The sequence below is a fragment of the Penicillium canescens genome (assembly GCF_028828765.1).
Source record: "Penicillium canescens strain IBT 15451 chromosome Unknown utg000011l_segment0_segment0, whole genome shotgun sequence".
Lineage (NCBI taxonomy): Eukaryota > Fungi > Ascomycota > Eurotiomycetes > Eurotiales > Aspergillaceae > Penicillium > Penicillium canescens.
This window is the reverse complement of record NW_026703973.1, coordinates 763,062-787,644: the sequence shown is the minus strand read 5'-3', so window position 1 is coordinate 787,644 and position 24,583 is coordinate 763,062. Positions and strand designations below refer to the sequence as shown.

At 48.2% G+C, this 24,583-nt stretch overlaps 12 protein-coding genes across 12 annotated transcripts; 5 read left to right on the top strand and 7 right to left on the bottom strand.

Moving 5' to 3' along the window:
* Positions 1 to 60: 60 nt before the first annotated feature.
* N7446_013027 (oxidoreductase, short-chain dehydrogenase/reductase family) lies at positions 61 to 1,043 on the bottom strand (the record flags this gene model as incomplete). The annotated part of the gene is made up of 3 exons (XM_058521769.1): positions 61 to 304; positions 379 to 927; positions 994 to 1,043. 3 exons carry the CDS (start codon positions 1,041 to 1,043, stop codon positions 61 to 63), a joined length of 843 nt encoding a protein of 280 aa, XP_058365246.1.
* Positions 1,044 to 3,964: 2,921 nt separating this feature from the next.
* N7446_013026 (pectate lyase) lies at positions 3,965 to 4,788 on the top strand (the record flags this gene model as incomplete). Its single annotated transcript, XM_058521768.1, has 3 exons — positions 3,965 to 4,145; positions 4,195 to 4,331; positions 4,381 to 4,788. The coding sequence occupies 3 exons, from the start codon at positions 3,965 to 3,967 to the stop codon at positions 4,786 to 4,788; spliced, it is 726 nt and encodes a 241-aa protein (XP_058365245.1).
* Positions 4,789 to 6,632: 1,844 nt separating this feature from the next.
* Positions 6,633 to 8,532, bottom strand: N7446_013025 (uncharacterized protein; the record flags this gene model as incomplete). The annotated part of the gene is made up of 5 exons (XM_058521767.1): positions 6,633 to 6,847; positions 6,910 to 7,014; positions 7,071 to 7,774; positions 7,836 to 8,303; positions 8,375 to 8,532. 5 exons carry the CDS (start codon positions 8,530 to 8,532, stop codon positions 6,633 to 6,635), a joined length of 1,650 nt encoding a protein of 549 aa, XP_058365244.1.
* Positions 8,533 to 9,209: 677 nt separating this feature from the next.
* Positions 9,210 to 9,497, bottom strand: N7446_013024 (uncharacterized protein; the record flags this gene model as incomplete). Its single annotated transcript, XM_058521766.1, has 1 exon — positions 9,210 to 9,497. The coding sequence occupies one exon, from the start codon at positions 9,495 to 9,497 to the stop codon at positions 9,210 to 9,212; it is 288 nt and encodes a 95-aa protein (XP_058365243.1).
* An 89-nt stretch (positions 9,498 to 9,586) lies between these two features.
* On the top strand, positions 9,587 to 11,212 carry N7446_013023 (carotenoid oxygenase family protein; the record flags this gene model as incomplete). The annotated part of the gene is made up of 1 exon (XM_058521765.1): positions 9,587 to 11,212. The coding sequence occupies one exon, from the start codon at positions 9,587 to 9,589 to the stop codon at positions 11,210 to 11,212; it is 1,626 nt and encodes a 541-aa protein (XP_058365242.1).
* Positions 11,213 to 12,010: 798 nt separating this feature from the next.
* Positions 12,011 to 13,715, top strand: N7446_013022 (cytochrome P450; the record flags this gene model as incomplete). Its single annotated transcript, XM_058521764.1, has 5 exons — positions 12,011 to 12,251; positions 12,273 to 12,412; positions 12,454 to 13,227; positions 13,307 to 13,441; positions 13,512 to 13,715. The coding sequence occupies 5 exons, from the start codon at positions 12,011 to 12,013 to the stop codon at positions 13,713 to 13,715; spliced, it is 1,494 nt and encodes a 497-aa protein (XP_058365241.1).
* Positions 13,716 to 14,399: 684 nt separating this feature from the next.
* On the top strand, positions 14,400 to 14,683 carry N7446_013021 (uncharacterized protein; the record flags this gene model as incomplete). The annotated part of the gene is made up of 2 exons (XM_058521763.1): positions 14,400 to 14,482; positions 14,533 to 14,683. 2 exons carry the CDS (start codon positions 14,400 to 14,402, stop codon positions 14,681 to 14,683), a joined length of 234 nt encoding a protein of 77 aa, XP_058365240.1.
* A 424-nt stretch (positions 14,684 to 15,107) lies between these two features.
* N7446_013020 (acetolactate synthase) lies at positions 15,108 to 16,838 on the bottom strand (the record flags this gene model as incomplete). Its single annotated transcript, XM_058521762.1, has 1 exon — positions 15,108 to 16,838. One exon carries the CDS (start codon positions 16,836 to 16,838, stop codon positions 15,108 to 15,110), a length of 1,731 nt encoding a protein of 576 aa, XP_058365239.1.
* A 708-nt stretch (positions 16,839 to 17,546) lies between these two features.
* On the top strand, positions 17,547 to 18,610 carry N7446_013019 (alpha/beta hydrolase; the record flags this gene model as incomplete). Its single annotated transcript, XM_058521761.1, has 3 exons — positions 17,547 to 17,655; positions 17,713 to 17,999; positions 18,059 to 18,610. 3 exons carry the CDS (start codon positions 17,547 to 17,549, stop codon positions 18,608 to 18,610), a joined length of 948 nt encoding a protein of 315 aa, XP_058365238.1.
* A 502-nt stretch (positions 18,611 to 19,112) lies between these two features.
* On the bottom strand, positions 19,113 to 21,368 carry N7446_013018 (Phenol hydroxylase C-terminal dimerization; the record flags this gene model as incomplete). The annotated part of the gene is made up of 5 exons (XM_058521760.1): positions 19,113 to 19,507; positions 19,584 to 20,037; positions 20,091 to 20,113; positions 20,170 to 21,139; positions 21,228 to 21,368. 5 exons carry the CDS (start codon positions 21,366 to 21,368, stop codon positions 19,113 to 19,115), a joined length of 1,983 nt encoding a protein of 660 aa, XP_058365237.1.
* Positions 21,369 to 22,349: 981 nt separating this feature from the next.
* On the bottom strand, positions 22,350 to 22,823 carry N7446_013017 (uncharacterized protein; the record flags this gene model as incomplete). Its single annotated transcript, XM_058521759.1, has 1 exon — positions 22,350 to 22,823. One exon carries the CDS (start codon positions 22,821 to 22,823, stop codon positions 22,350 to 22,352), a length of 474 nt encoding a protein of 157 aa, XP_058365236.1.
* Positions 22,824 to 23,101: 278 nt separating this feature from the next.
* Positions 23,102 to 24,298, bottom strand: N7446_013016 (uncharacterized protein; the record flags this gene model as incomplete). Its single annotated transcript, XM_058521758.1, has 1 exon — positions 23,102 to 24,298. One exon carries the CDS (start codon positions 24,296 to 24,298, stop codon positions 23,102 to 23,104), a length of 1,197 nt encoding a protein of 398 aa, XP_058365235.1.
* Between the last annotated feature and the right edge of the window lie 285 nt (positions 24,299 to 24,583).

Genomic DNA, 24,583 nt, shown 5'->3' with positions numbered 1-24,583 from the left:
TTCTGTTCCTTATATTATGTACAAACTAGCAAAGCGCATTCCAAATCCATCATCAATGATCTATGACTGAGCCAAGTTCTTCGGTGCCTCCGTCGCAGGTCCCTCAGGCGTAACATAAGCCTTGGTCAAACCGCCATCAACAACAAAGTCGGTCGCGTTCACAAAGCTGCTCTCATCACTAGCGAGGAACACAACCGCATGCGCCTGCTCAATAGCCTCTCCGAATCGTCCACTGGGGAAGTGAACCTCACGACGGAACCGCTTCTCCTTATCATCACCAAGCCAATCCTGCAGAAGAGGCGTGCTATGAAACCCGTCAGTCCCATCATCATCATCACCAATACACCACCAGCAAAAGGGAAAAAGGGAAATACATACTTAAGCGGCGCAGGACACAGCGAATTAAACCTGAAACCCTCCCGAGCATGAACAATAGCCAACTCACGCGTCATAGCAAGGACAGCCCCCTTACTAGCGGTATACGCCAACTGCGGCGTAGCAGCCCCAACAAGCGCAACCATACTAGCAGTATTAATAACAGACGCGTGCTTCTTGCCATGCTTCCGGAAACTGCGCACAGCATGCTTCGATCCGAACCACACGCCCTTGACGTTGATGTTCATCGTGCGGTCCCAGATATCCTCCGGACACTCCTCGGCATCGCCGTCCTTGGGGTGCATGATGCCGGCATTGTTGAAGATCACGTCCAGGCCGCCCCAGGAGTCCAGGTGTGCAATTGCGGCTTCGACTTGGGATTCTGAGGATACGTCCACTGCTTTTGTTTCGACTCTGCCGGTGCGGCTGGAGGCGGGTACGATGGTGTTTACTTTTGTAAGGGCGGTTGCCAGGGTTGATTCGTTTATATCGGTCATTAAGACTGAGGCGCCTTCGCGGAGCATGAGGATTGTTGTTTCGAGGCCGATGCCGCTGTTTCGGGGGTTTGTTAGCGTAGCTTTGGCTATAGGTGGCTATTGAAGGTGAGGTTATTCGTACCCAGCTGCGCCAGTGACAATGGCGTTCTTGCCTTCGAGTCTGCCAACCATTTTGATAGTGATGGTGATAGTGTGGAATTAGATTTGAAGGAGTAAAGAGAAATCTAAATTGACAAAGATAATAAAACGAAAGACTGCGGACCCTCCATTCCTTAAATTTATAGCTCACCAGCCTACACACCCCACATTCCAATCGAACCAGATAACCACACGCTATCACAAGACCCTCACTCTGGAACCCGATAATATCACGGGTGCGATTCTTCACATAAACCCGCGGTCTCGGGTTCTCCCCCGTGAAGCTCTATCGCGCTCTGTTTGCCCCGCACGATATCCGGCGGCGCGGCGAGCTACAGTATATGTACACGCGCTGCGGGGTTGAGGGGTAGCTTTTAGCTGTAAGGTAAATTGTCTTAGTTGCATGAACTTCTTTTGGGAACTGCTGGTGCGCGCTATCTTTGGCACGGTCTGGGGCAGCGCGGTCCGGGACCGCGCGCTGTGGGGCAAATCTTATTGGTGGAGGGGAGACAAGTTATGGGACCTTTGATAGCTAATTACCTGTAATTCTGTGTGGTCTTTATGGGGTATCTTGGTGGTCAGCTGCTTTTATGTATGTCTATCATAGTACCTAGACGCCTCTATGTAGTTTATTTTCATAGGTCTTACCAGTCTTAGCTGTCGCTGCATTTCTCCATGGGGCTCAGAGTTATGCTGACTATGTAGATTCCAGACCAGGCTCAGACTCAGGTTCCTGATATCTCTCTACAGGTAAGTGTTTCGGAACTAGGACTTAAAGACACGGACGTACGTATATATCGACACTGTGGATGAGAATGCTATGGACTGAGTTGTTTCTGCTGCCAAGAAGAAAAGCCTAAGTGGTGTGACCCCTGGCCATCGTATATGTTTTTAGGAGCTAGGAGCCTATGGTATGTGTGCCCAAGGTTCATTCGTTTAACACTAGAACTGATCACCAAAGGTATCGTGGCAGGCAATCATATAGCACATAACCTCTTACTCCATGACCACACATTAAACTACAAGCCCGAGAGCTTTAGTTTTATTGCAAGTCCGTAGACCTGTCATATTGACAGGGCGAACAACTGTATACCCCGTGTGTATACCTATCTAGTCCTCTGGGAGCTTATGTAAAACTTGATCCTCAATGCCGTATTCTTGGTTGGCAGTGCTAAGCTGGTCACTACAGCTCACTGGAAGAAAGTCAATTTATCACGTTGAACATTAAATGACTCCTGCGCCACACCGCACCTCATGCATTGAGACCATAGAAATTTTGGCCGCATTTATTTAAAAGACTTTGCATTCGTTAGTTCATTATTAGACCCATCCTCTCGCGGTATGGTGTGCGAGTGATATCTTCACTATACTCCTGGCTAATGCCACTTCGGACTATTTTCCGTTAGTAGCCCCGAAAGGCCTTCCAACCAGCCGCAAGAGCGCTAGGCTTTTGATACCTCTCAGGCGCTGACGGTCCTAGCCAGACTTCTATTCCAGACACTTCATTGGGCATCACGTGAATAAGGGGCTCTTCCGGGTAATTTGTTCCATTTGGGTAGCGTATCGATTCCAGTAGCCTTGACTCGGCAGTACCTATGTTTTACGTTAGTAAAGCTCCTCATCAGTGCCATCATTCAGATTCGCTGTCGTCTGCCAGGAAGCCAGGACTTGGGTGGCGAACATGACGTTGGAGCTCAAGGGAAGAAGTGGAGAATCTGGAAATGTCAGATCAGTCGAGCTTGGGTCTGCCTCTGATTCCGACTCATCGTAGACGTCCGCCTGAGGCCGGAAGTGAACCCCAGACGAGTCACTGTTCACTTCTGACGGTAGGTCCTTGGCATGTGAGGATGGAAGGGGTAGGGCCCATACTCTGAGTTGTTGATGAGAGAAGAACGACCATAGGACTTGACAGGAAGGCCAAGACGCAGAGGCCAAGCAAAGAGAGACAAAGCCCGAATGGCAGGGACGGACCGTCAAAATCCCACTAATGTCCGACAAGCAAGTGAAACGAGAAAAGGGACATGTGGCGGTTTTATAGCCATCCAAGCAAGCTATCGACCCCATCGTCTCCCGACCAATGAGTGCTAGCACTTAGGGCCATTTTTGGCGTCCTCGCAAAATAGGGACCGGCACGGTGAGTTGAAGGTATAGACTTTAGTACGCTTTAAGAACGAATCCCTCAATAAGGGAACAAATCTAGCTCTAGATATATAGACAGCACTATCGCTGGATGGCAGTCAACATATATGTCTCCATAGCTTCTCCATAGCTTCTTTGTCTCCCCGTAGCCATGAAGGTAGTCATTTCCCCTCGCAGCCTTCCCAGTCCCCAGATAAACAAGCACCTGTGATATCTATGAAAGCTTGCTAAACGGGCGAGGCCCAGGGGAGGGCTGCAGAATACAAAAAAGTAGTCCGAACTTTGGATTGAGGAATTGGGGCATCCGTGGGCGCTTCAAGAAGAAAATGATGATGGTTTCAAGGGGACTTAGGTGCCAGCGACGCCGATAATCATGAATTTTTTTTTGGTTGGTGGATCTTGTAATTGCTAGATAGTTTCAAGTTTGCAGGCACAGCCACAATGCCAATGTTTAGTAATCTTGGCTTTTGGCATTTTCACTATATCTGTGCCTTGGTATTGGCTAGACAACGCAATGAAACGAGTGTGAGCCAAGACGGAAAATCAAATGTTAGAAAATGTCTTATTTTCCCGGGAAAAGGTACAGATAGAATGCATCCAAGCCAAATTGGGACCTGGACCCTGCAGAGCTAGTGGGAGTCGTGGGGTAATGCATCAAACCCATCCAGTCAGAGGTCGTCGAATTTCTTCACGGATATTGAGGAGTCCTGCAGCCATATATGGGACTGAGACAGTAGTCCTGTATTGTTTTGGTCTCCAAAGGTATAAAAGGCTCCTCGTTGGCCCTCGATCTGATCAACCATCAACGGAGCAAAATGCATTCCAGCGCTATCATCCTCAGTCTCATTGGCATTGCCAGTGCCCAAACTCTCAACATTCCCTCTCGTGTGGGTAGTGTTGTCTCTTTGCCTTCTCCCAGTGTGATCAAAGGCAGTATTGATCTGGGAAATCGGGAGTACGATCGTGGTCGAGCTTGCGACAATGATGATGATACCGGTATGTCCACATAAGAAATGGGTCAAAATAAATCGAGCTAATTGAATAGGCGACGAGAATGCCGTGTTCATCTTGGAAGATGGTGCATCACTGAGCAACGTGATCATTGGAAAGAACCAACTCGAAGGCGTCCACTGCAAAGGATCCTGCACACTGACCAACGTCTGGTTCCGTGATGTCTGCGAGGTGAGTCTCATGCCTATTTGGTCTACTAGTGCTAATGTACCCCTTATAGGACGCCATTTCCATCCTCGGAACCGGAAATGCACTCATCAAAGGTGGAGGTGCCCAAGAGGCCGATGACAAGGTGGTGCAGCACAACGGCAAAGGGACCGTCACCATTGATGGATTCACTGTGGTGAATGCAGGCAAGCTGTATCGGTCGTGCGGCAACTGCAGCAGCAACAAGAGTAAAAGTCCACGGAAAGTGGTAGTCAAGAACGTCAAGGCCAAGGGCGTGGAAACGTTGGTGGGAATCAACTCCAACTACGGCGATACGTCAGATGTGAGCAACACGTGTGGATCCAGCGTCAAGCATGTCTGCCAGGAGTTTGAGGGAGTGGATAAATCAGAGGATAGAGAGAGCCCGAAGTTGACATCGACTGCTTCGTGTAAGGGGCAGTCGTCTCTTTCCTCTTGCTAAGTTCAAATTGATCTTTTGATGGAAGAAGAAAGGGAGAAAGAAGCATGGACACTGATCACTGGCTATTGAGAAGGAGGAAGCAGGAATATGAGAGGGGGTCGTTGGCAATCAGATAATCGTCTCAGACTAGTTATCAATGTCAAACGATGTCGAAAACCTGAAAGCCCCCAAAACCCACTAATCCCTCGTAAACGGTAAACTTGAATGTCACGCTTCTAAACGGATCGCCCTATCCCTTAAATTTTCCATTTTAAACATCCTTATCGTGTAGGGACATACGAAGTTACAGTATAGACCGCAGAGGTAATATGAGCTGCTGTGTTTTCCGCTCACTGGAAGCCCTGTTCCCCACATCCTATGAAGAAATAGCAAAAGCATACAAGTTTCTTCATCCCTGCGGATTTGCAGGGGATCGGATCCTTCCAGGACGGTGGACTCAAGCACAACTTCGCGGGCGATATATAAAATTCTTCTCTCGAGGCCTCCGAAATATTTATTCTTCCGACTCATCAGTCTCCAGAACTTGTGGATAGGAAATCTAGGGTTGAGAGTCTAGTCAAGTCACTCGAGACTATACGGCCACTTACTAGTTAGGGCTAGACAAGTGGAATTTGGGTTGTGGTGGGCCGGGGAGGGGTGGGGTTTCCATTCGTCAAATATTGGGTTCATTTAGGAATCCACAATAAAGTTAACTTTATTTATTATACCCTTCTCTAATTTCTCCTCCCTCATTTCCTCGGTTTCTATTAGATATCTCTTATTAGCTAACTATTGGAACTCGTCTCCTAAATAGCGTATAAGCTTTATAGTTTCGTTAGGGTCCCTTCTTATAAATTCGATCCTTCCTACTTTTCTATGTAATCTAAGGAGGGCTCCTATAAGACATTTATTTAAATTTTTTAATCTTTAGATTAATCTATATCTTATACTATACCTTATTTGAGAGGTTAGTTGTCTTTTTTCCCGGCTTTACGTCAACGAATTCCTTACGAATTTTATAATAATGAATCCCATAGCACTAAGCCAATATAACTGAAATTTCTGGAGACAAAGAGTGGTTTTACCATTTCAAGATAGTTTTAAGCCAGTCTCTTTAAGGCTTCTTGACATTTCTCATCCAAGTCCGGGTGTCTTAGATTACACATAACCGTCCAAAAAGTTTTATGCCGCTTCGAAATCAATCGGGGCACTATGGACCGCCGTTTCATAAGGTCATGAGAAATAGACATTAAGGAACGGCTTATAGGTGTGAGAACCCTACCAGGTACCGAATAAGGGGGATGGAGTAATAAAGTCTGATAAGAAAGAGTGACTTGGTGATAATAGAAAGACCAATCGCTGGCCTTCGTAGGAAAGTCAGCTTGAGGTCTTTGTACGTCCTAAACGAGGCGTATAGGAGACATCTAGGTTAAGTGAACATCCCACTAATGCCCTAGGTCTCGCAAGCAGTGAGTGTCTCAAAGCTTATGAAGACATCCCAATCCCTGTCCCTCAGCAATTTCTCAGTTAGGCATCTATGGTGGTCTTGACAGTTGCAGTCTACTTAGGACCAGATCTCTAGAAAGTCCCGCGGGATTAAGCAGGGCCTAAGCAAGCCTAGTTTCCAAGTGCTTCCATAGCCTATATAGCCTTCATAGAGAATGTATCATCCTTTAAACTCAGAGTCTTCGACTATCAATTTGGCATAGTGAATAGAGTTTGAGTATTAAATATAATACAGGCAGCATAGGGGTCGCCGTCCCAAGAAAAAAAGAAAAATAAGAAAGAGGGAAAAGAACCGAGAGGCAGTAGCTCGTTGCCATCAGCAAGTCGTTGGGAATACGCCCGCATACTGATGGAAACGTTTACTCTCCAGTCTCTCTGTCCACAGACCAGTGGACATATTGCATGACACGCCCTTTGAGAGTGGCACGGCGAATTCGCTTACCCCAGATGAACAAGGGAACCCATAAAGCCAAGACGATGAAACTGAGCGCTGCCATGGCACCAAATGCTCCTGCATAGCCGTCACGATCGACCCATGGGTTTGCGTAGAAGGACATGAGGAACGTTATGATGGCTAGAACGTTCGTTGGTCAGCAATGTTTCCGGAATTCTTAGGGAGAGAGGCGAATAACCCACATTTGAAGGCGACTTGGCTCACCACAACCTCCTCAGCAATTGGCCTGTAACAGTCGATTGTATACACCACACTAATGCCGATCGCAGCACTACTTCCAAACGAGACTATAGCTCCAAAGTCAGCAAGCTCCCATTAAAATAAAATGAACAAAGGTTCTTACACAAGAATATGCCCAAGATAGGCACCATCCAATGCGCTTTGTAGTTGATCCCCAGGCCGTAGAGAAGAAGTGCTGCAGGATAGGTAATCATAGCGATGCTCACGGCGGGAAGACGCATCTCTGGCTCACGAATTCCGCCATTCTTCGTGGTTGCGCGGTTGGCTACCCAATCCGAGAAATAACCACCAAATGGTATGCCTAGTATGTTACCTACAATGCCTGCAATCCAAACCACTCCCACTTGCCAGGTTGTAAAATGGTAAACCTGTGTGAAAGCCGTTGCGGCTGTGGTCCCCATGATGACGAAGATCCCGATTCCTATCCCGAAAGACACCGTAGACCAGAAAACTGGTGGTAAAAAGAGGACCAGCGCGGGCCGGATAATGATCTTCCAAATAGATTCACGGGTGAGAGGAGACCGATTGAATGCCATCCGTTGTATGAATGTTTTCTTGTGCACGGTGTGCACTTCGGCACGCTCCATTTCGGACACGTTTGCGACCTTCTCATCTGTCTCTTCCTCTTCTCTTTCTACAGTCCTCTGATATGCAGTCTCGGGCATGGTAAAGAAAATCAAAAGTGTCGTGGTGAGGACGAGACCAGCGCACAAGTAATGAAACACTCTCCAACTTGTTGAGATTGACATAACTGCAGAGACCATTAACCCCAACGCAGCACCCGTCGAGAGCGCAGCCGAGTATATCCTAAAATGCAGTTGTAAGAATTGGAACGTTGCGATAAAAAGGAGGGTGGGGTTCCTCATACGCTGTCATTTTACCCCTTTCGTGAAGGAAAAAGATGTCCGCAATAGTAACGGGAGCAACGCACTCGACGCTTCCAGAAAACCATGAGGCTATAATTCTTGAAGCTAACAGACTCCCATAAGTGGAAGCACGTGCCGACCAGATGCAGCAGAGGCCAAAAGCGAGAAACGAAGAAGTATATACCACCCGACGGCCATATTTGACAGCGAGGGGGACCCACATAAGGTTTGCCATACCGGCGGCCAGAGAAGTTGTGGAGAAGAGCAAAGCCACCTTGCTCACTGCAGACGAGAATGCCGCCATCGACTTTGGGGCTAGTGTGGCGGGATTCCTGGGGTCAGGCGGATACACACCATAGAGATCGATGACTATTTCGACCAAAACAGATCCAGGACCACCTGCAAAGAAGTTGACCCATGTCAATGCTACACAAGTAAGCACAGTGATGTAGATCTTGAAGCCTTTCGACCTGGAATAAAGAAGTCGGAGTTAATAATGTCCAGGGCATAGAAGGGCATGTAAGGATGCGAGGGTATCTACCAGTTGAGAGGATCATTAGGGTCGGACGACGGCTGGGGCACGAGGAGCGTGGCACCAGTGCTTTCGTCTTGGAGTCGGACATGGCCGAGAGTCTCCGTAGGCCGGTGGCGATGAGTAATGACGGCTGAGCCGTTAGGCTCATTTTCACGATCAGGCATATTGAACCCTGCACGACGTCTGAAAGATGGATGGATAGGTCGGAGAAGATCAGGCAAGATTGATATGGTATGACCGTCTTCTTAGGATTGTTTTGTATCGTGGGGAAGTAAACCTTATGCAAACCGGGGTCCAATCAGCTTCAATCAGTCAGACTAGGGAGGTTCCGCGGAACATTATGTTTATATTGGCGAGGACACTTGGCAGATGCTGGCCATGGTTATAGATAATGGCCAGACAGCTTTTAAGACATTTTACACAGCATATGGGCCAATGAGAGGACTAAGCGCAGGCAATTAAATAGCTTCAACGCCTCAATAGAACACCTAAAGCGTATTTTGTAGGTGTGATGGCGCACATGGGAGGAGCAAAGCCAGAGGGGCTATGTCCCGTAATTACTGCATAGGATGTTGGTCCGCTGCACCGGACGCAGGAGTTAGAACTTCAAATTCCACATATGAAAACCTTCTCCACCACCTCACTTTCGACATGCTCATGCGACAGGCAACGCATGCGTGATTGAATATGTCGGCGAGGAATTGAAGGGCTTGTCATTGAGACTTAGATTTTTGACTAAATTTCGTTTGTCTCACACAACTCTCACACAACTGCGGGAAGCGAGTCTAATGCAAGGTTGGTAGTATGTCTGTTGCATGGAAGAAAGTGAAGGTGGCGTAGACTAATCGTTGAGTACTGGCGAACCGGTCATCTTTGAAAATCGGTTACATGATAGACTTAGAGTTGAGGGCTTAATTGATGTCCTCGGACCGGTAACGAAGTGAGAGTAGCCCCCGGAAAGGACTTGACCGCGCGATCTGATCAATTCGGTGGCGGCGACTCGATTGTTGTTCGAGCTGAACGACAAGAATTCCGCGGAACGACCGACTTCGAACCCAATCCGCTTTCCGCGGCTCTGGTCAGGAGTCGGCAGAATAGTTACCGACCGCAACGTAGTTGCAATGGCCATGATGCGTTGTTGAACATATAATGAGACTTTAGTTTCTGCACTTCTAGTCTCTCTCTCTACATACCAGTGTATACATCAAAATACCCAGAATGAGCGCAATGACGGTACTGGCTTCGGAAGTCAAGGAGGCCGAACTCTATTTGCCAGTCGGAAAGAGCCAGCTTGACAACCACTTCGGGCTCACATCACCATGGGAACACTACTACAATTCCGATGCTGCTCCTCAGGGTCGATTCGAATGCGAGCTGGACGAGGTGGTGGTCTTTGGTGAAATCCCTACGGAGATCAGCGGAACCTGGTATCGGATGCACATAGATCCTCATTTCTGCCCTCAGGTTGGAATTCCCTTCGTCGATGGGGATGGACATGTTTGTGCCTTCCGAATCCAGGATGGCAAGATTTCCATGAAAACGAAATATGTCCATACTGAGAGATGGCTTCTGGAGCGCAAGGCTGGTCGCCGCCTCTTTGGTCGTTACAGAAACCCTTACGACATTCACCCCTGCGTCCAGTTCGCCAATGACACCACTGGAAATACCAACATTGTCTACTGGGGCGGCAACCTCCTAGCTTTGGCTGAAAGGGGATTGCCATATGCTCTGGACCCGGACACTCTTGAGACAAAAGGTGCGGATCCGTACGGCGGTCAGGTGGCGGCGAAGACCTTTACGGCCCACCCCAAAGTCGACCCACACAAGAATCAACTAGTCACTTGGAGCTATTCCGCGAAGGGTCTCGGCACCCCCGATATTTGCACCTATGCCATTGATCCCAAAGGGCGAATCTCGGATGAACACTGGTTCAAGCAGGACAAGCCCGGATGGCCACACGATGCCTGGATCACGGAGAACTGGATCATCCTTTCCAATATGCCATTCACTGCCAACAGCGAGGAGGTGATGAAAGCTGGGGGCGATTACTGGAGATTCATTCCCGATCAACCCTCGGAATTCCTTGTCACCCCACGCAAGAGTCACGCTCCAAATCATCCAGACTGGAAGGCCGGCGAGTTCCGAAAGTATACCGCCCCTCACGGTCTAGTTATTCATACGGGCAACGCATGGGAAGAAGAACATGGAATTTTAAAACTTGAAAGCCACTTCGTCAGCTTCAATGTCTTTGACTTCTTCAATCCAAAGGACTACAAGCGCCCTCAAGGGAAACCCAGTGGTGATTGGATACGCTGGACCTTGGATCTTTCCAAGCCCGATGGAACTGCCGTGCCACCACCTGAAACATTGTTGTCGGGAATCTTTGATTTTCCCATTTATGATGAGCGGAGGACTGGCCTTAAGACCAAGATTGTCTACTTGACTGGTATGATAGCGCCAGAACAAAGCGAACGCCCCCGCTTCAATGGAATCATCAAGTTGAACACGGAAACGGGCGAGAAGTCAGTCTTCTACACAGCTGACGATGGTTGTGTCGCTGAGCCGGCATACATCCCTCGAGGACCTGATTGTGATGAAGGTGATGGCTGGATTATCTTCTACCTGGAGAAGGATTCGTCAGCCAAGGGGGAGCTGGTCATCCTCGACTGTAAAGACTTTTCCAAGCCGGTCGCTATTGCGCAGCTGCCTTTCCAGACGCGCAATCAAGTCCATGGAAATTGGGTCCCTAACCCGCATCCTGAGAGGCCTCTGCCGCTGTTAACCGGCCCTGTCAAAGATGTCCTGCCTAGCACTAAGTACTCACAGTTGAACATACTTCCGTAGAATCCGAGAATGTGACTTGCTTTTACTTTGATGATTGGTTAATTTGAGATTTTGGGGAACCTTCAGGGTCCCTCCCTTGTTTAGAAATTGGTAGATAACCTCTAACGACCTATTAGATAGACCTTATCTGCAAAACAGCATGTAAAGACACCAGATAAATTGCATACACCGTGTTACCGTGCCCTACTTTGGTGTGCAGCATCGGAAAGCGAAAGCAATTTTGCTGACTGAACACGGTACAATTGGTATGCAGGAAACTACTTTCAAGGTCGTTCTTTCAAAGAGAAAGTGACAGAAGTTGAGCCAAGTCAATATTTTGTTTGGATTCATGAAATAGCACTAGTTTCCAAGAGAAAATCTTAGTCTGTATTATGTAGATTACTTGGTACAACATCAACCTCCCAATTCTAGTGTTGTAGAAGGAAAGTATAAAGCATAATGCACTTTGCACAAGGAATGACATTGCTCGATATCAAATCCTATAGCCAGGGGTCATAACCTAGGTCAGTGTCGGATCATTATAGTGCGCAAGCTCAAAGCTTCCGCTCACTGCATCAGCCGACCTCGAATACCGCGGACAAGCAAGAATTCGGCAACGTATTTGGGTATGATTAACTATTTCCACGGTTCTGTCCCAGTGCCTCCGCATGCACGCTTCGTCCTTGTTACCGCGGAATTATCGGAAGTGGCTTTTGCTAGATGGACTGGCTATTTAGCACTTAGTCCAAACAATCAATTTACTTCAGCTCTACTGCGTGCTTTTCTCCAAATTTTGGCTGACTCGGAGAATTTTACATAATGATTTCCCAACTTGCGTACCTGCCGTATAACGTGCCCGTGCTCATCGCCGCAGCAAGCGCTCTCCTGATCTTGTATTATTTACTCGGGGCTCTTGGTCCTTTGCGGGATATCAAAGGCCCAACACTCGCTCGGTACACTCGCCTATGGGAGTTGTACAAGAATTGGCAAGGCCAATTTGAACATGTTACGGTCGCTCTTCACAAACAATATGGTAGCTTTATTTTACCCAACATGGAATGTCTGTACTAAATCTTGAAAGGTCCTATCGTCCGGCTAGCCCCAAATCGCTACAGCATTAGCGATCCGGCGGCAATTCGTGCTATATACGGCCCCGGCACAAAGTTCAGCAAATCCGATTATTATCATCCCTTTGGCACGCCTTCTATGGACCACAAAGATGTCTTCTCCGAGACAAGTAACGCAAAACATGCTCTCGAAAGAAAAAGATCTCCAATATGTACGCCATGAGCTCTTTGATATCTTACGAGCCGTTTGTGGATAAAGTGAGCAGCGAATTTATGGCGACGTTGGCCGACCATGCTCAGCAAGGGCGTGCATTTGATTTGTTCACCTGGATGCAGTTTTACGCATTCGATGTGATTGGTGAGATCACCTTAGGGCGATCGTTTGGCCTGATCGAAGCGGGCCATGACAAGGACGGACTTCTACATGCTGTTCATGTCGGTTCGATAAGCTATGGCTCCATGGTCGGATTAGTCTCTGAGATTCATCCATGGTACCTCTGGTTCCAGAACGTCTTCCCCATCAAAAGCCATTGGGAAATTACACAACGAGTTATACGTAAGGAGATTGGTGCCAGAATGCAGAACGCCAGTTCCAGTGATCGCAAGGACTTCCTAGCAAAGTGTATCGAATTGAGCAAAGTCGGCAAGCTTGATCAGTTCACAATCAACAATGTGCTTGGTAGCAACATTGGAGCTGGATCTGACACGACTGGTATCAGCATGACTGCTGTCATCTATTTCCTCATGAAACATCCAGCTTGCTTGCAAAAACTTCGTGATGAAATTGACGCGGCCACTCAGCAGGGAAACCTTTCTGACCCCGTTACATTCCAAGAAGCACAAAAGCTTTCCTACTTGCAAGCTACCATCAAAGAAGCCTTGAGGCTGCATGCGGCGGTTGGCCAGATTCTCAGCAGAGTTGTTCCTGAGGGCGGCGCGCAGATCGCTGGTCGACACTTCCCACAAGGTGTAAGTTGCAATACACGTACCTCCAAAATTATGCTACATAGTCCTCAAAACTAACGGCTAATCGTAAACTCGTTGGCAGACCGTGTTGGGTGTGAATGCTTGGGTAATCCATAGCGATGAAAACATCTGGGGCAAAGATGTCCACGAGTTTCGACCAGAGCGTTGGTTGGTTGGCAAAGAGCAAGTTGCCTTCTTGGATCAACATTTCTTGGCAGTAAGTGTGCTCGTGTTCATATTCTATCAAACCATCGTATCAAGTAGAAACATGCTGACCGAGTCTACAGTTTGGTGCCGGTGCAAGAACCTGCATAGGCAAGAACATTTCGCTCCTCGAAATGACGAAACTTCTACCGCAACTGGTGCAACGATTTGATTTTGTCCCCGCAGGCGATAGTCAGTGGACGACTAGTAGTGGGTGGTTTGTGAAGCAAAATATCCAAGTTAGAGTCATTGACAGAAAACGTGAGACTGGTCAAATCGTCTCGTAGGTTTGAGAGTGGCTGGGGCATGTTATTGTGGAGAACTTCTGGAAACAAGGTTTTGCCATCTTTACAACTTGTGCTCACGTGTCTTGGAATGAATATCCGTGGGCAATCATAAATGTTATCCAATCGCCTGGGCGATCCAATTGGTACAGGTCTGGTTCGGTCGAGCGAGAGCTTTCGTATTGGCAACAGAGGTTAGATTCTGCCGCAGTCCTGCGATTCCGGTTCCGCGGAAATCTGGAAAGTTTCTGATCCGCGTCACATTGTTATGAAGTTTACCTGTGTAGATTTGGCCAAGAAGGTCTTGTTTTGCTTCGGAGTTCTTACAGCAATATACACATAGATGATGCGGGTTAGGCGAGTCATCTGCTGTTCCTAATAAACCACGAGATCTTTATAAAGTTCTAAATGATAGCAAATTTGGACGACTGGCATGGCCTGTAATTGAGAAAAGTCTTGGTAACAATGGTGAGGCTGGCTTGGTTCATGCAGTTTCATTACCTCAATAATATATTCCGCGGAACTGTTGGTAATGGCAACTGAACATGGGAGCTTGATCGGATGCATCACTAAAAAGACGTAATGTTCAGAAAGGTTTCCATGTAGTGTGGATTAGACTCAGATCAAAGTAATTGAAATCGCAGCCGATCTCCAGCTTATTTGGTGCTGTCCTTACAACATTCCGTCATGGCTGATGCCGCAATCAAGTCCCGTGATTCCCACGCTAGAATTATTAAATGGATTGAAGAAGTTCAAGGTCATGACCAACGGTATGTTTTACCAAAAGAGATCTTACTCTGGCATTGACACCTTGCTACAGAAGCAATACTAGCGACAACTTTCACGGCATTGCAATGGAGTACAGACACACCTACGAAGCATTATTGCAACATTACGGGAATCGCTTGCCTTTTCCAGGCTCGAGCCCTAAGCACAAGGAAAATGCAATGAAACGGCAACCAGATAAATAATGAATGCACACATGTGGACAAAAGCGAACAAATCTCTGCATGACTGACTGGATTTGAGGATGTATCGTGAAGGTGGATATCTATTGCAGAATGGACAAGAAGTAAGAGGAGATCGTCGAAGTAATTTTGAAGGGCGGAGAACATCCATGCATCACTTTAATCTACTGAACGAGAGAATATCTTCTGAACGGTAGAATCGAGCCAAGAATTGGGTCTCGAGGAGGCTACTAAGTGAGACTCATCAATTTGACCAGGCAAGACGGATGCGATCGTGGCAAACACAAATCCAATATTGATGCTATTTATCTCTGTTCCATCATAAACATACAATCAACAGCTCCTCCTAGGATCTTGCATGTAGTGAACGTCTAAAACTAATATCCTGCCACCCATCTACACTGCCGCACTTTGAGTACAGCGCCTGCTACTTTAATCTGGCGTCTAACAGAGCCGAACGGCCGTTCTGTACAGCGTCCACAGCCTGGGGTAATAGAAATGCCAGTTCTTCAACGGTGCTGGCTCGCCCTCCCCAGCATTTTCCTCCCGATGCACCCTTAGCAATAGTCGAGTAATCTGGGTTTGGTGAGAACGAGATGTTGAGTTCCTCGTTGCTGACTTGAGACCCCAACCCATCAGGGTGAACAAGAAGCATAGACTTCCGAGGTGCATTCCACCCTGCAACAACATTCTCTGTCAGTCCAAAATTTCTCACAATGTGACCCAGGAACAGACGGTTGGGCCTCAACTTACCATCGTTATTCAGCACTATAGTCAGCACCGGTATCTCATACTTTTGTGCAATCCAATACACACTTGCAGGAATTGAGAATAGAAAGCAGCCGTCACCAATAATCTGGCATACGAACTTGCCTTTCCCTCCGTGAAGGGCGTCCGTGGCCATTTTTATACCAAGAGCTGCGCCGCCCGACCAACCTAGTCCACCTGCACCCGAGCTGAACACGCTTCCTGGCACTGTTGCTTGCAACTGATCGGCCACGGTAAAAGTATTGGTGACTGCTTCAACGACCCAAACAGTGTCGATTGGACAAGCTCTTCGAACTTGCGAAATGAGAAAGCCGCACCCGAAAGAGCCGTCCGGGTTGGGTTCGGCCTGTGAAGCTATTTCTTCTAGCTTTCGCCCATAGGATGTCTGCAAGGCCGACCATCGACTTGTGTAATGCTCGTGTTTTGCGCTGATTTGATCTGATAGCTCGGTCTTCAAATGTCGGACGATTTGGTCAACAGCGAACGCGGTGTTGACGCGACAACGCAGGATTGCGTCGATGTAGAAGAGAGGCATCTGCTGTTTCAGAGGATCGACATCGAAATGGATGATCTTAGTGCCATCTGCGGGTTTGCACTGGGTGTTGATCCACGGTACATCGCAGTCGATTACTAGTATCACGTCGGCCGTGCGAATGGCCTCATCTGAACCATACCTCACACTCAGCCAGCCAGGGTGATCTGCAGGGAAGCAGAGGTCCGAACCACCCGTGTCGAGAACCCGTAAACCCTTGATAATATTTGCCAACTCAACAAGCAATGGTACCACGGCAGTATCACGTCCGCAATACCCTGTGATGATGAGGGGCTCCCGAGAAGAGACCAAGGCTTGGGCGACCAAGTCCAGCTGCTTCGGCGTCAGCCCGCCAAGCTCCACGGGGCTCCAAAACTCTTGTTGGATCTCATAAGGCTCGATGACCTCTTCCATGACCTCTCTCGTCCCTTGTAAGTAGACTGGACCCTGGGGCCCGCTTTTTGCGAAACTCAAGGCTCGGTTCACCATCTGTTTGACGTTCTTACCCTTCCTCAGTTCGGCGGTATAGCGACAGTATTGCGCCACTATTGCTTTCTGGTCCGGGACGTCTTGTAACCAGTGGATGAATTCGGTTCTGCTTCCACGATATTCACCCTCCAACGTGCATGGGGATATACCGGCAAAGATGAATACAGGTACGCGGCCGACGCTAGCATTGTGTACGGCACAGCCGAGCGCTTGGGTTCCAACGTCGACATGTATAATAACTGCTTGTGGTTGTCCAGTGACACGAGCATAACCATCTGCCACGGACAGGGCCACCATTTCACTTGGACAAGTGATGAATTTTGGGAAGTAATCTGGTCTCTCGCGTTGGCCTTTAACCATTGCTTCCATGATGCTAGGATGATCCGATCCTAGATTTACGAAGCAGTACCGCACTCCAGCCTACCCAATTCAAGTCAGCACAGGCTCGCTGGCCGACAAGCGCGCGATTGTGTGGTAGTGAATACTTACGGCCCATAGTGCCTCAAACAGGGCTGATGATGCGGTATACTCCCTGTTATGATAATTAGCCTCGTTGATTAGCCTCGTTGTATGTAGCCGGGCTTCGCTTACATTCTGCTCAGATTATGAGATCAGGTTTAAAAAGCTCGGACTCAAAATCTCTTCCAGTTTTCGGGTCCGTGAATCAGACGAAGATCGTGTCAAGTAGTGACTTGAAGGATGCTCCAAGGTGTGCAAGGGCTTTCGCAGAATAGATAAACCATCTCGAGGCAAAAGCTCGGCTTACAATAACGGCAATCTAATCTGTAATGAATCCAACGTAAGAGCCCTCAAGGAACATTTTTCTGGAACGTACCGAGTTGTTCGGGTTTGCTACCGAAGTTCTCTCGCTATAGATTTGCCATGAAGTAGTTCCGCGGAATTGACGGTTCCTGCCGCGGCAACTAGCGCCCGCGCGGAACATACCACATTGTCAAGTACAGCTATTACAGCCGGACCATTGGCTTTAAATATAATAGAAGTCTTTCGAGTGGTTATTTTCCTACATGTTCTGTCGAATTTGCTATCCACTTGAAACAGACGAAATTATTGGCAAACATGGCAAGCGTCGACTATGTCTTCAAGGCTGTACAGTATGGGCTGCAGACGGTAAAGCTCTCAGCCACTGTACATTTGCCTAAAACCACAACATCGGTCAAGGGAATCGGTGAGACTTTTGGAAACAAATTAAAAGAAATGAAATTCATTCTGATCCATCTTGCAGCGTTATATTTCCACGGTGGCGGCTACATCGTTGGTAGCCGGGCAATGCTTCCGGCTGCCCATATCGAGGTGTTGACCGAAGCTGGTTTCGTCGCTGTATCTTCAGACTATCGCCTCGGTCCGACTATCTCTGTACTGGAAGGTCCAGTCGGGGATTCGATAGCCGCGTATGAATGGGCCCAGAACGAGCTTCCTGGACTTCTCGAGAGTGAGCATGGCATCCGGGTGAACGGCAAGAACATCGTCACACTCGGCCACTCATGCGGTGGAGGGCTTGCGTTGCTCATGGTGAGTATAAAACATGTGAGACCGGAAGGACCGAGCGTTAACGTGTCTTACACATCTAGGCATCTCGCCCTAACCCGCCCAAGGCTATCCTTGATTTATTCGGATTCAAATACCTGCGCGATCCTTTCTATCACACTGGGAGCAGCACTTTGCCTCCGCCAGGTGCACCCGCTCCACCGCCCGCTGAGTTCGTCGAGCAAGTCTTCAATGAGATTCCTCCCCCAACCGCTGCACCTGTTCCTTTCGGTCCCAACGGGCCGGACTTGAGCACACCGCGCAAGGCTTATCTCGTTACATCTGTCCGGAAGGGTACTCAGTTTGATCCAATAATCGCCGAAGATGAATATGATCATGTGGATCCGGAGAAATTGCTGAAGGAACCCGGTTTCCCGCCGACAGTCTTCGTTCATGGGACGGCGGATGTCGTTGTTGACATAAAGTTTTCCCAATGGGCACATGCGGAACTGCAAAAGAATGGGGTACCGGCTGAGTTGTACGTTGTCGAAGGCGTGCCTCACGGCTTTGATGCCAGGCTAAAGCGTGATGACGCGGCTTTTGAGTCTATTCAGAAAGCCGTAGACTTCCTTGCGCAGCATGTGGCGGGCAAATAAGGTACAAAAGTTCTTCCAGTTTCCCTTTCTGTGAAAAGGATTCTGAGAAAGCACTGATAAGGACCTAGAGAGTTCACAGGGCAAAATTGTCTACGGTTGCAAGAAGTTATGTAGTTGTTTTGGTCCCTACCTAGAAGGATAATACAAGAATGTTCATGACCTGTTACGATCAATTGCAAGAACACAACGGTTCACATGGCACAAGATATTTCAGGAGCTTATACAAACAAGAGACAAACATCTTCAATTATAGAAACCGGCAGACGGTCAAGGGGCTGAAATATCTATGACACGACTTGACTGAAGTGCGCGATAGAGGATGCCTGGAGTGTTCCGCACGGGGCGATCCAAATGCTCGAAACTTCGGACTGAATTTTATTAGATTTATAAGTGACCTTCTCAAACAGATATCAACACCCTTGAACACAGAAACTTCGCCCTTTTAAGGTTTCATGTTTCTCATCCAGCTGCCAACCTAACCTCCGGACCCCCAGACACAAACTCAATTACCAGACACTGTCTGAATACAACTTTTGAGATATCTATCCACTCTCTGCACATCATCAAGAGAGGCAACGACCCCGACATACCCATCAGGCCTAACAACAAGCAACACGCCTCGTGCCGGATCCACTCCATAAATAGTATACGCATCATCCAGAACTGACCCATCATAGAAGCGCATTTCTGCCTCCTGCTTCACACAAGCCGGAATATCATCCCACTCAAAAGATCGATGTAACTTAGGATGCAGGATAATCTGCTCAACGACAGACTTGGGGAATTGTGCGGCCAGTAGTGTGACTGCCTCCAGTGTCTGTGCAGAGATACTGTTTTGATCAAGCAGGTCTGCCGATGTGAGACACATGATGCGGAATCGGCCAGTGGAAGGGAGGTCTGTGAGTCTACTAGTCAGATATGATGCTTTAAACTTCCAAAGTCTTGCTGTTCTTAATGGTGCTGAGCCACATACCATCATGGATATCCCGCTGCCACCCATCAGCATGCCGCAGCAGCCGAACATTGAGTAATCTCCGCCCCGGTCTAAGGATTCCCGAAAGATAATCCGTTCCTTGAATAAGGCTCGGGCTGTTGATATTATCCTCATCCCGAACAACTAGCATGTTTTCCGGGTATTCCACACCACAGCCGCTGGTAAACCCATTGTTGAGTTCGAAAGCTTGCTGAAGTTCTTCCTGCATCAGTCCTTCGGTTGTGGCCATTTCGCCCGAGAACATGGTTGAAAACTTGCGGTCAAAGTCGATTAGTTGTTGCGCGATTTGGTGACGTTCTGTTTGGTAGGTCTCCAGCAATAGCGTTGGTTTGTTTGAGCATGTTGGTTGTGCTGCAAGTCCATTAATGTGGTACATTAGTTTCCAAGCTAAATTATAGGAGTCCATCATCGAGACATTCATGCCTTGACCGGCCTGGTGGTACGAAAGTCAGTTGTATTCCGAGGAAAGCGCGCTTGTAGACTTACTTTTGGACTATGTGTATGGCAGGCTGCAAGTATAGCTTATGTTAATTGAAATCCATGCAACAATTCAAAGCAAACGTACCATCTCCAGTGATAAAAACCCTCGCCGCACCCTTCGAATCCTTCACAATAAACTCAGGCGAGACACGCTGGCCAATTTGATATGCCGCCCACCAATCCACAGCACCGTCCTTGGGCCTCAGGGAGTAAGGCTGTATAGCATCTGCAGCTTGTTTCAAGATCCCCTCAAGGGTAATTTTGCTCCTCCGCTGCCGCGCATCGTCAGGCCTGACACCCTCTCCTCCACCCGGTACCAAGTCACACGCCGGAGCAACATCCTCGGGAACCTGAACATATAAACGGGTAAGGTACTCGCCAGTGGAAATTCTCTCTCTCGGAATAATCATAATTGAGCCCGCAGGAGAATGAATAGCACAGCGCCTGCGAATATCCGGAAAGTCAGTCTCAGCAACCATATCGACGACCCCCCAGATGTGATCCAGCGATTCCCCTTCCAGTGGCAAACCCATACAGCGACGGACAACAGAATGAGCCCCATCCGCACCAACGAGATGTTTCGTCCTTATCACCTTCACAATACCATCTGTAGCCATAGACACCAGCACCGGAAATTCATCATCACCCTCCTCATCAAGGCTCACATCCAAAACCCTTGTGTTTCGCAGAATACCCCGCTCCGAGTACCGCAGCAGATCAGTCTCCATGATCCGTTCAATGCGTCCCTGATGGATAGTAGCCTCGTACTTGAACCGCGCCGCAGGAATAACTTCCGGCACAACGGCTGTACGCTCAATCACCTTTTTTGGATCGGTTGCCGGATTCCAAAACGCGAATTGCCACATCTGGCATGCTTCGTTTTCGATCTCGGTTGAGATCCCTAGCGTCTTGAATACCTCCAGTGTCCGTGGCTGCACGCCGTCCGCTTGCCCGGATTTCAGGGTGCTGGGCTTGGCGTCGACACAGAGGAGGGAAGCATCGTTGAGACCGTAGCGTGACAGTAGCAGGCTTTGCATTAGACCTGCTGGTCCGGCCTGGATATTGGGGTTAGAAAACTTACAACACTTTTTTGCTCTCAATTTTTTTTTGTTGAGATGGAAACAATGGAATAGGGATACATACGCCGACCACGACTACTTCATATCTCTCGCCAATTTTAGGTTCAGGCTTGAATGGGGGTGCTAGTCGAGGTAGAGGTGGGGCGAACGATGGTAGGACTCTCAAGTCTCTAGATGAGGATGAATGTTCGGTGAAAACTGGCATTGTTTAAAGGATTGGCGAATAGTAAGTCTAATCTGGCTATGCGGAGATGAAGAGAATTTTAGGTATACTTATAGTCTGATTAGTGGGGTTGTTGATTTATGATCTAGCTATCGCACCCCGCCACCCCCCAACTTCCACCACTTCTCCACCCAATTTTCTAATGTAAGCCCTATAAAGTAAGGACTCTTGTTTTTATCGTGAAACCCATTCTGTATGCTTGCACTTTCCTCATGCTTACAACGGTCGTCTTCCTGCTCCTTCCTGCTCAATTATCAAATGACATCGCTCGATTCCATGATACTAGTATCTTGGTATTGTGGGTAGGAAGTACCTCCAAGCATAATGGCAACAGCGGAAGCTAGCAGGATATATGGACAAAGCTTTTTGAGAGGTTGACCTATAATATTAGGCAAAAGGCCTTACCTGCGTTCATAGGGCATGTAACTATGAAACCGGGTACTTATTAGAAGCAAACAACGTTGTACTTTCCCAAAAGCAGGACGAGTGAACAAAAGCCGACTTGTTACTATATCATTAATCAATTTTCAGCTGCAGGACAAGTGGATGAAATGACCAATTATTTGGATGCAATTTGTCGATGAACAAGCGTTCCGCATGAGTGGAGAACCACCCCGCATTATTTTGGGACGATCGGTGGGGTGAGAAGGCAACGGATGTGACCACCGGCAGCCGTTTACATGTAAGCAATTGGTGATTTCCAAGGTTGGGAAAATTATCAAGATGGCCACACCCTGAGTGAGTGATTGTAGATTGCGTTGGGCTCAGTATAGACACGCTATGCCTTATAAGCATGCATGCAACCTATTCGACATCGTCGAGGCGTGTACCAGAGGAATGCAGGAAATTAAGCTAGAGTAGAGGAAATGCGGAAGGATATTTTTTAGATTTTATCTTTAGATACCACTCTATTTTACCGCTGGATATACTTTCAATCACTCGAGTGATTGGGACAGCGAAGAATCAAATACCACCCTTGCCTTCCTCCAGTGCCGAAGAAAGCACGCCGGCAAAAGCTTGTGAGATACCCCAGCGCCCACCTCGCTGCAGCAAGTCAACCATGCCGTACAATTGGTCAATATCCGTAACCATAGAGTCCTCACTACTCTGAGCATGCTCAGGGAAGCATGCACCGTACGCGGCCCCCTCACCAAGCAATTTGAGTTCTGGCGACGCGAAAGCCTCCATATTGATGACTTTATTGGGTGCATACTGCGCGACACACAGGTATATCATAGCCGCCGAGAACAGTGCACGAGGGACATGTATGGCAGGCTCAGCGGATATATTCATACGCTCGAGATACCGAGCAATCAGCGATGCGTGCACAAGAGATCGACTCGCATTCAGGGAGCAGGCCCATTCCCGTGCCGGTGTTGATGCTTTGAGGGCGAGGACGCGGCCATCTCGTCCAACTGCTTGCTCGAGGAGGTCCATGTCTGCGTAGAGGTGGATGAAGATAGAGTGCCATAATACCGGTAGATAGAATGGATCTTTCTCGGGAGTATTATATGTCTGCCACCACTGAATCAAGAGGTTGGAGGTATCTTGGCAGACTAAGTGGTCAAATTCGCGAGATTGTTTGGCGTCTATAAGGCGAGCGCTGATTCCTTCAAGGATTCCATACGCAGTAAACTGGGAATTGTGGCCTGCGAGAGGAAAGAGACCCGGAGGCGGAGAGGGTTGTGCATGGAGTAGACTTTCACTCTGAGATTTCAGGGACTGACGGAAAGCCACAGCCCATGAGGATGCCGTAGGTGCAGAAAAAGTTTCTCCGAAGCTAGGCGGGGAAACTGGCGGAAGCGATGGCTACGAATAGGCTGATGATGAAACAAAGCAGCCAGCTCGGCGTCGTGAATATTAAGTGCCGCTTGAACTCGAGCGCACTGTTCACTGTCAATCCAGCTGTGCCAGCATTTCTCGACATCGGCGCCGTCGAGTATATCTTGTGATAGGCCAGAAAGAGGACCCAGCCGATTTGCTTCACGGGCCCAGGCGGCAACTGTCCCATGCAGCACATCAGCGAGAACAAGAAACTTCGGCTTTCCGGCTAGGATAGCATAGGTTTGGCCTAGAATAGCAGCTTGTACCATAGACAGGGCGTCTGGTCGGCTTTGTGATAAATATGACTCCCATGATGCCAGAATGGCCTTGTTCAGCCGCTCGAATAGGCGTGAGCCTTGAGCTACTGCGCGGGAGGATCCAACAAATAGACTGCCAATGGAACAAATCGACAAGAATAATAGCGAGTTTTCTGACGTCGGCCGAAATGACGGAGTATGTATGATTGGTAATAAAGGATGAAATCGATGAAAGTATAATTTGGCAAATAGGTTCAACTGTTCCAAGGTCGGTAAGGCCTCATCTTCCATAGGCTGGCGAAGCTTCTGACAAAGACCAGCTCGATAAGATTCATTCGCATTCATTTGTCCTGACCGGCTTGATGCCTCTGCCGCGAATTCTCGGATGGGTCTTCTCTCATCGAATGGGGACATGTGCGTAAACCATTTCCGTTTTACTGTGTCTCCTGTCATATTTGAACTTTCAACCTCGGGGACAGGGCTTTGAATAGGGTCGAAAACGCTATTTTCTCCAGTATAATGATTCGAGGCTGGGAATAACTGAGGGATCTGTGCCCATTCGGATATTGCGGATGTGATGGAGGAGTCGAGTGCGCCCACATCAAAATTATCTTCAAGAAACCATGTTCCGGGCCCTGAAAAGGCCATTGTTTGATCTACGCCATCTTGCGCAGATACGTTGGCTGGTCCAAAATTGACATTATCTGCATGGGTCAAGCTCGCTCTATCATCAGCGTTGACAGAAGTCTGCGGAAGAATATGGCCTGCTGGGCTAGAAAGTAATCCTGAGAGGCTCCTGAACGGATCGACTGCAGACGGAGGCGTGAGCATCGAAGAATCGACACCGGGTTCTCGAGATAATACATTAGGCAATCTCTCAGACTCCGTACTGTGACTTCGTTCGTGGCGGCGCAAAACATCACTAACATTGTTAGTATCTATAGCGAATTGTAACCAAGGCTCGATCTTGTACCTTCGCGAGTATAATTTCCCACAGACGGGGCATGCAAACGGTCTTTCTTTGGTATGGCCGCGAATATGTCTGGTGAGATGTTCTTTCTTGGAGAATATCTTGTTACATTTGTGACACTTTCGGTCCTCTCGAGACCCTATTCT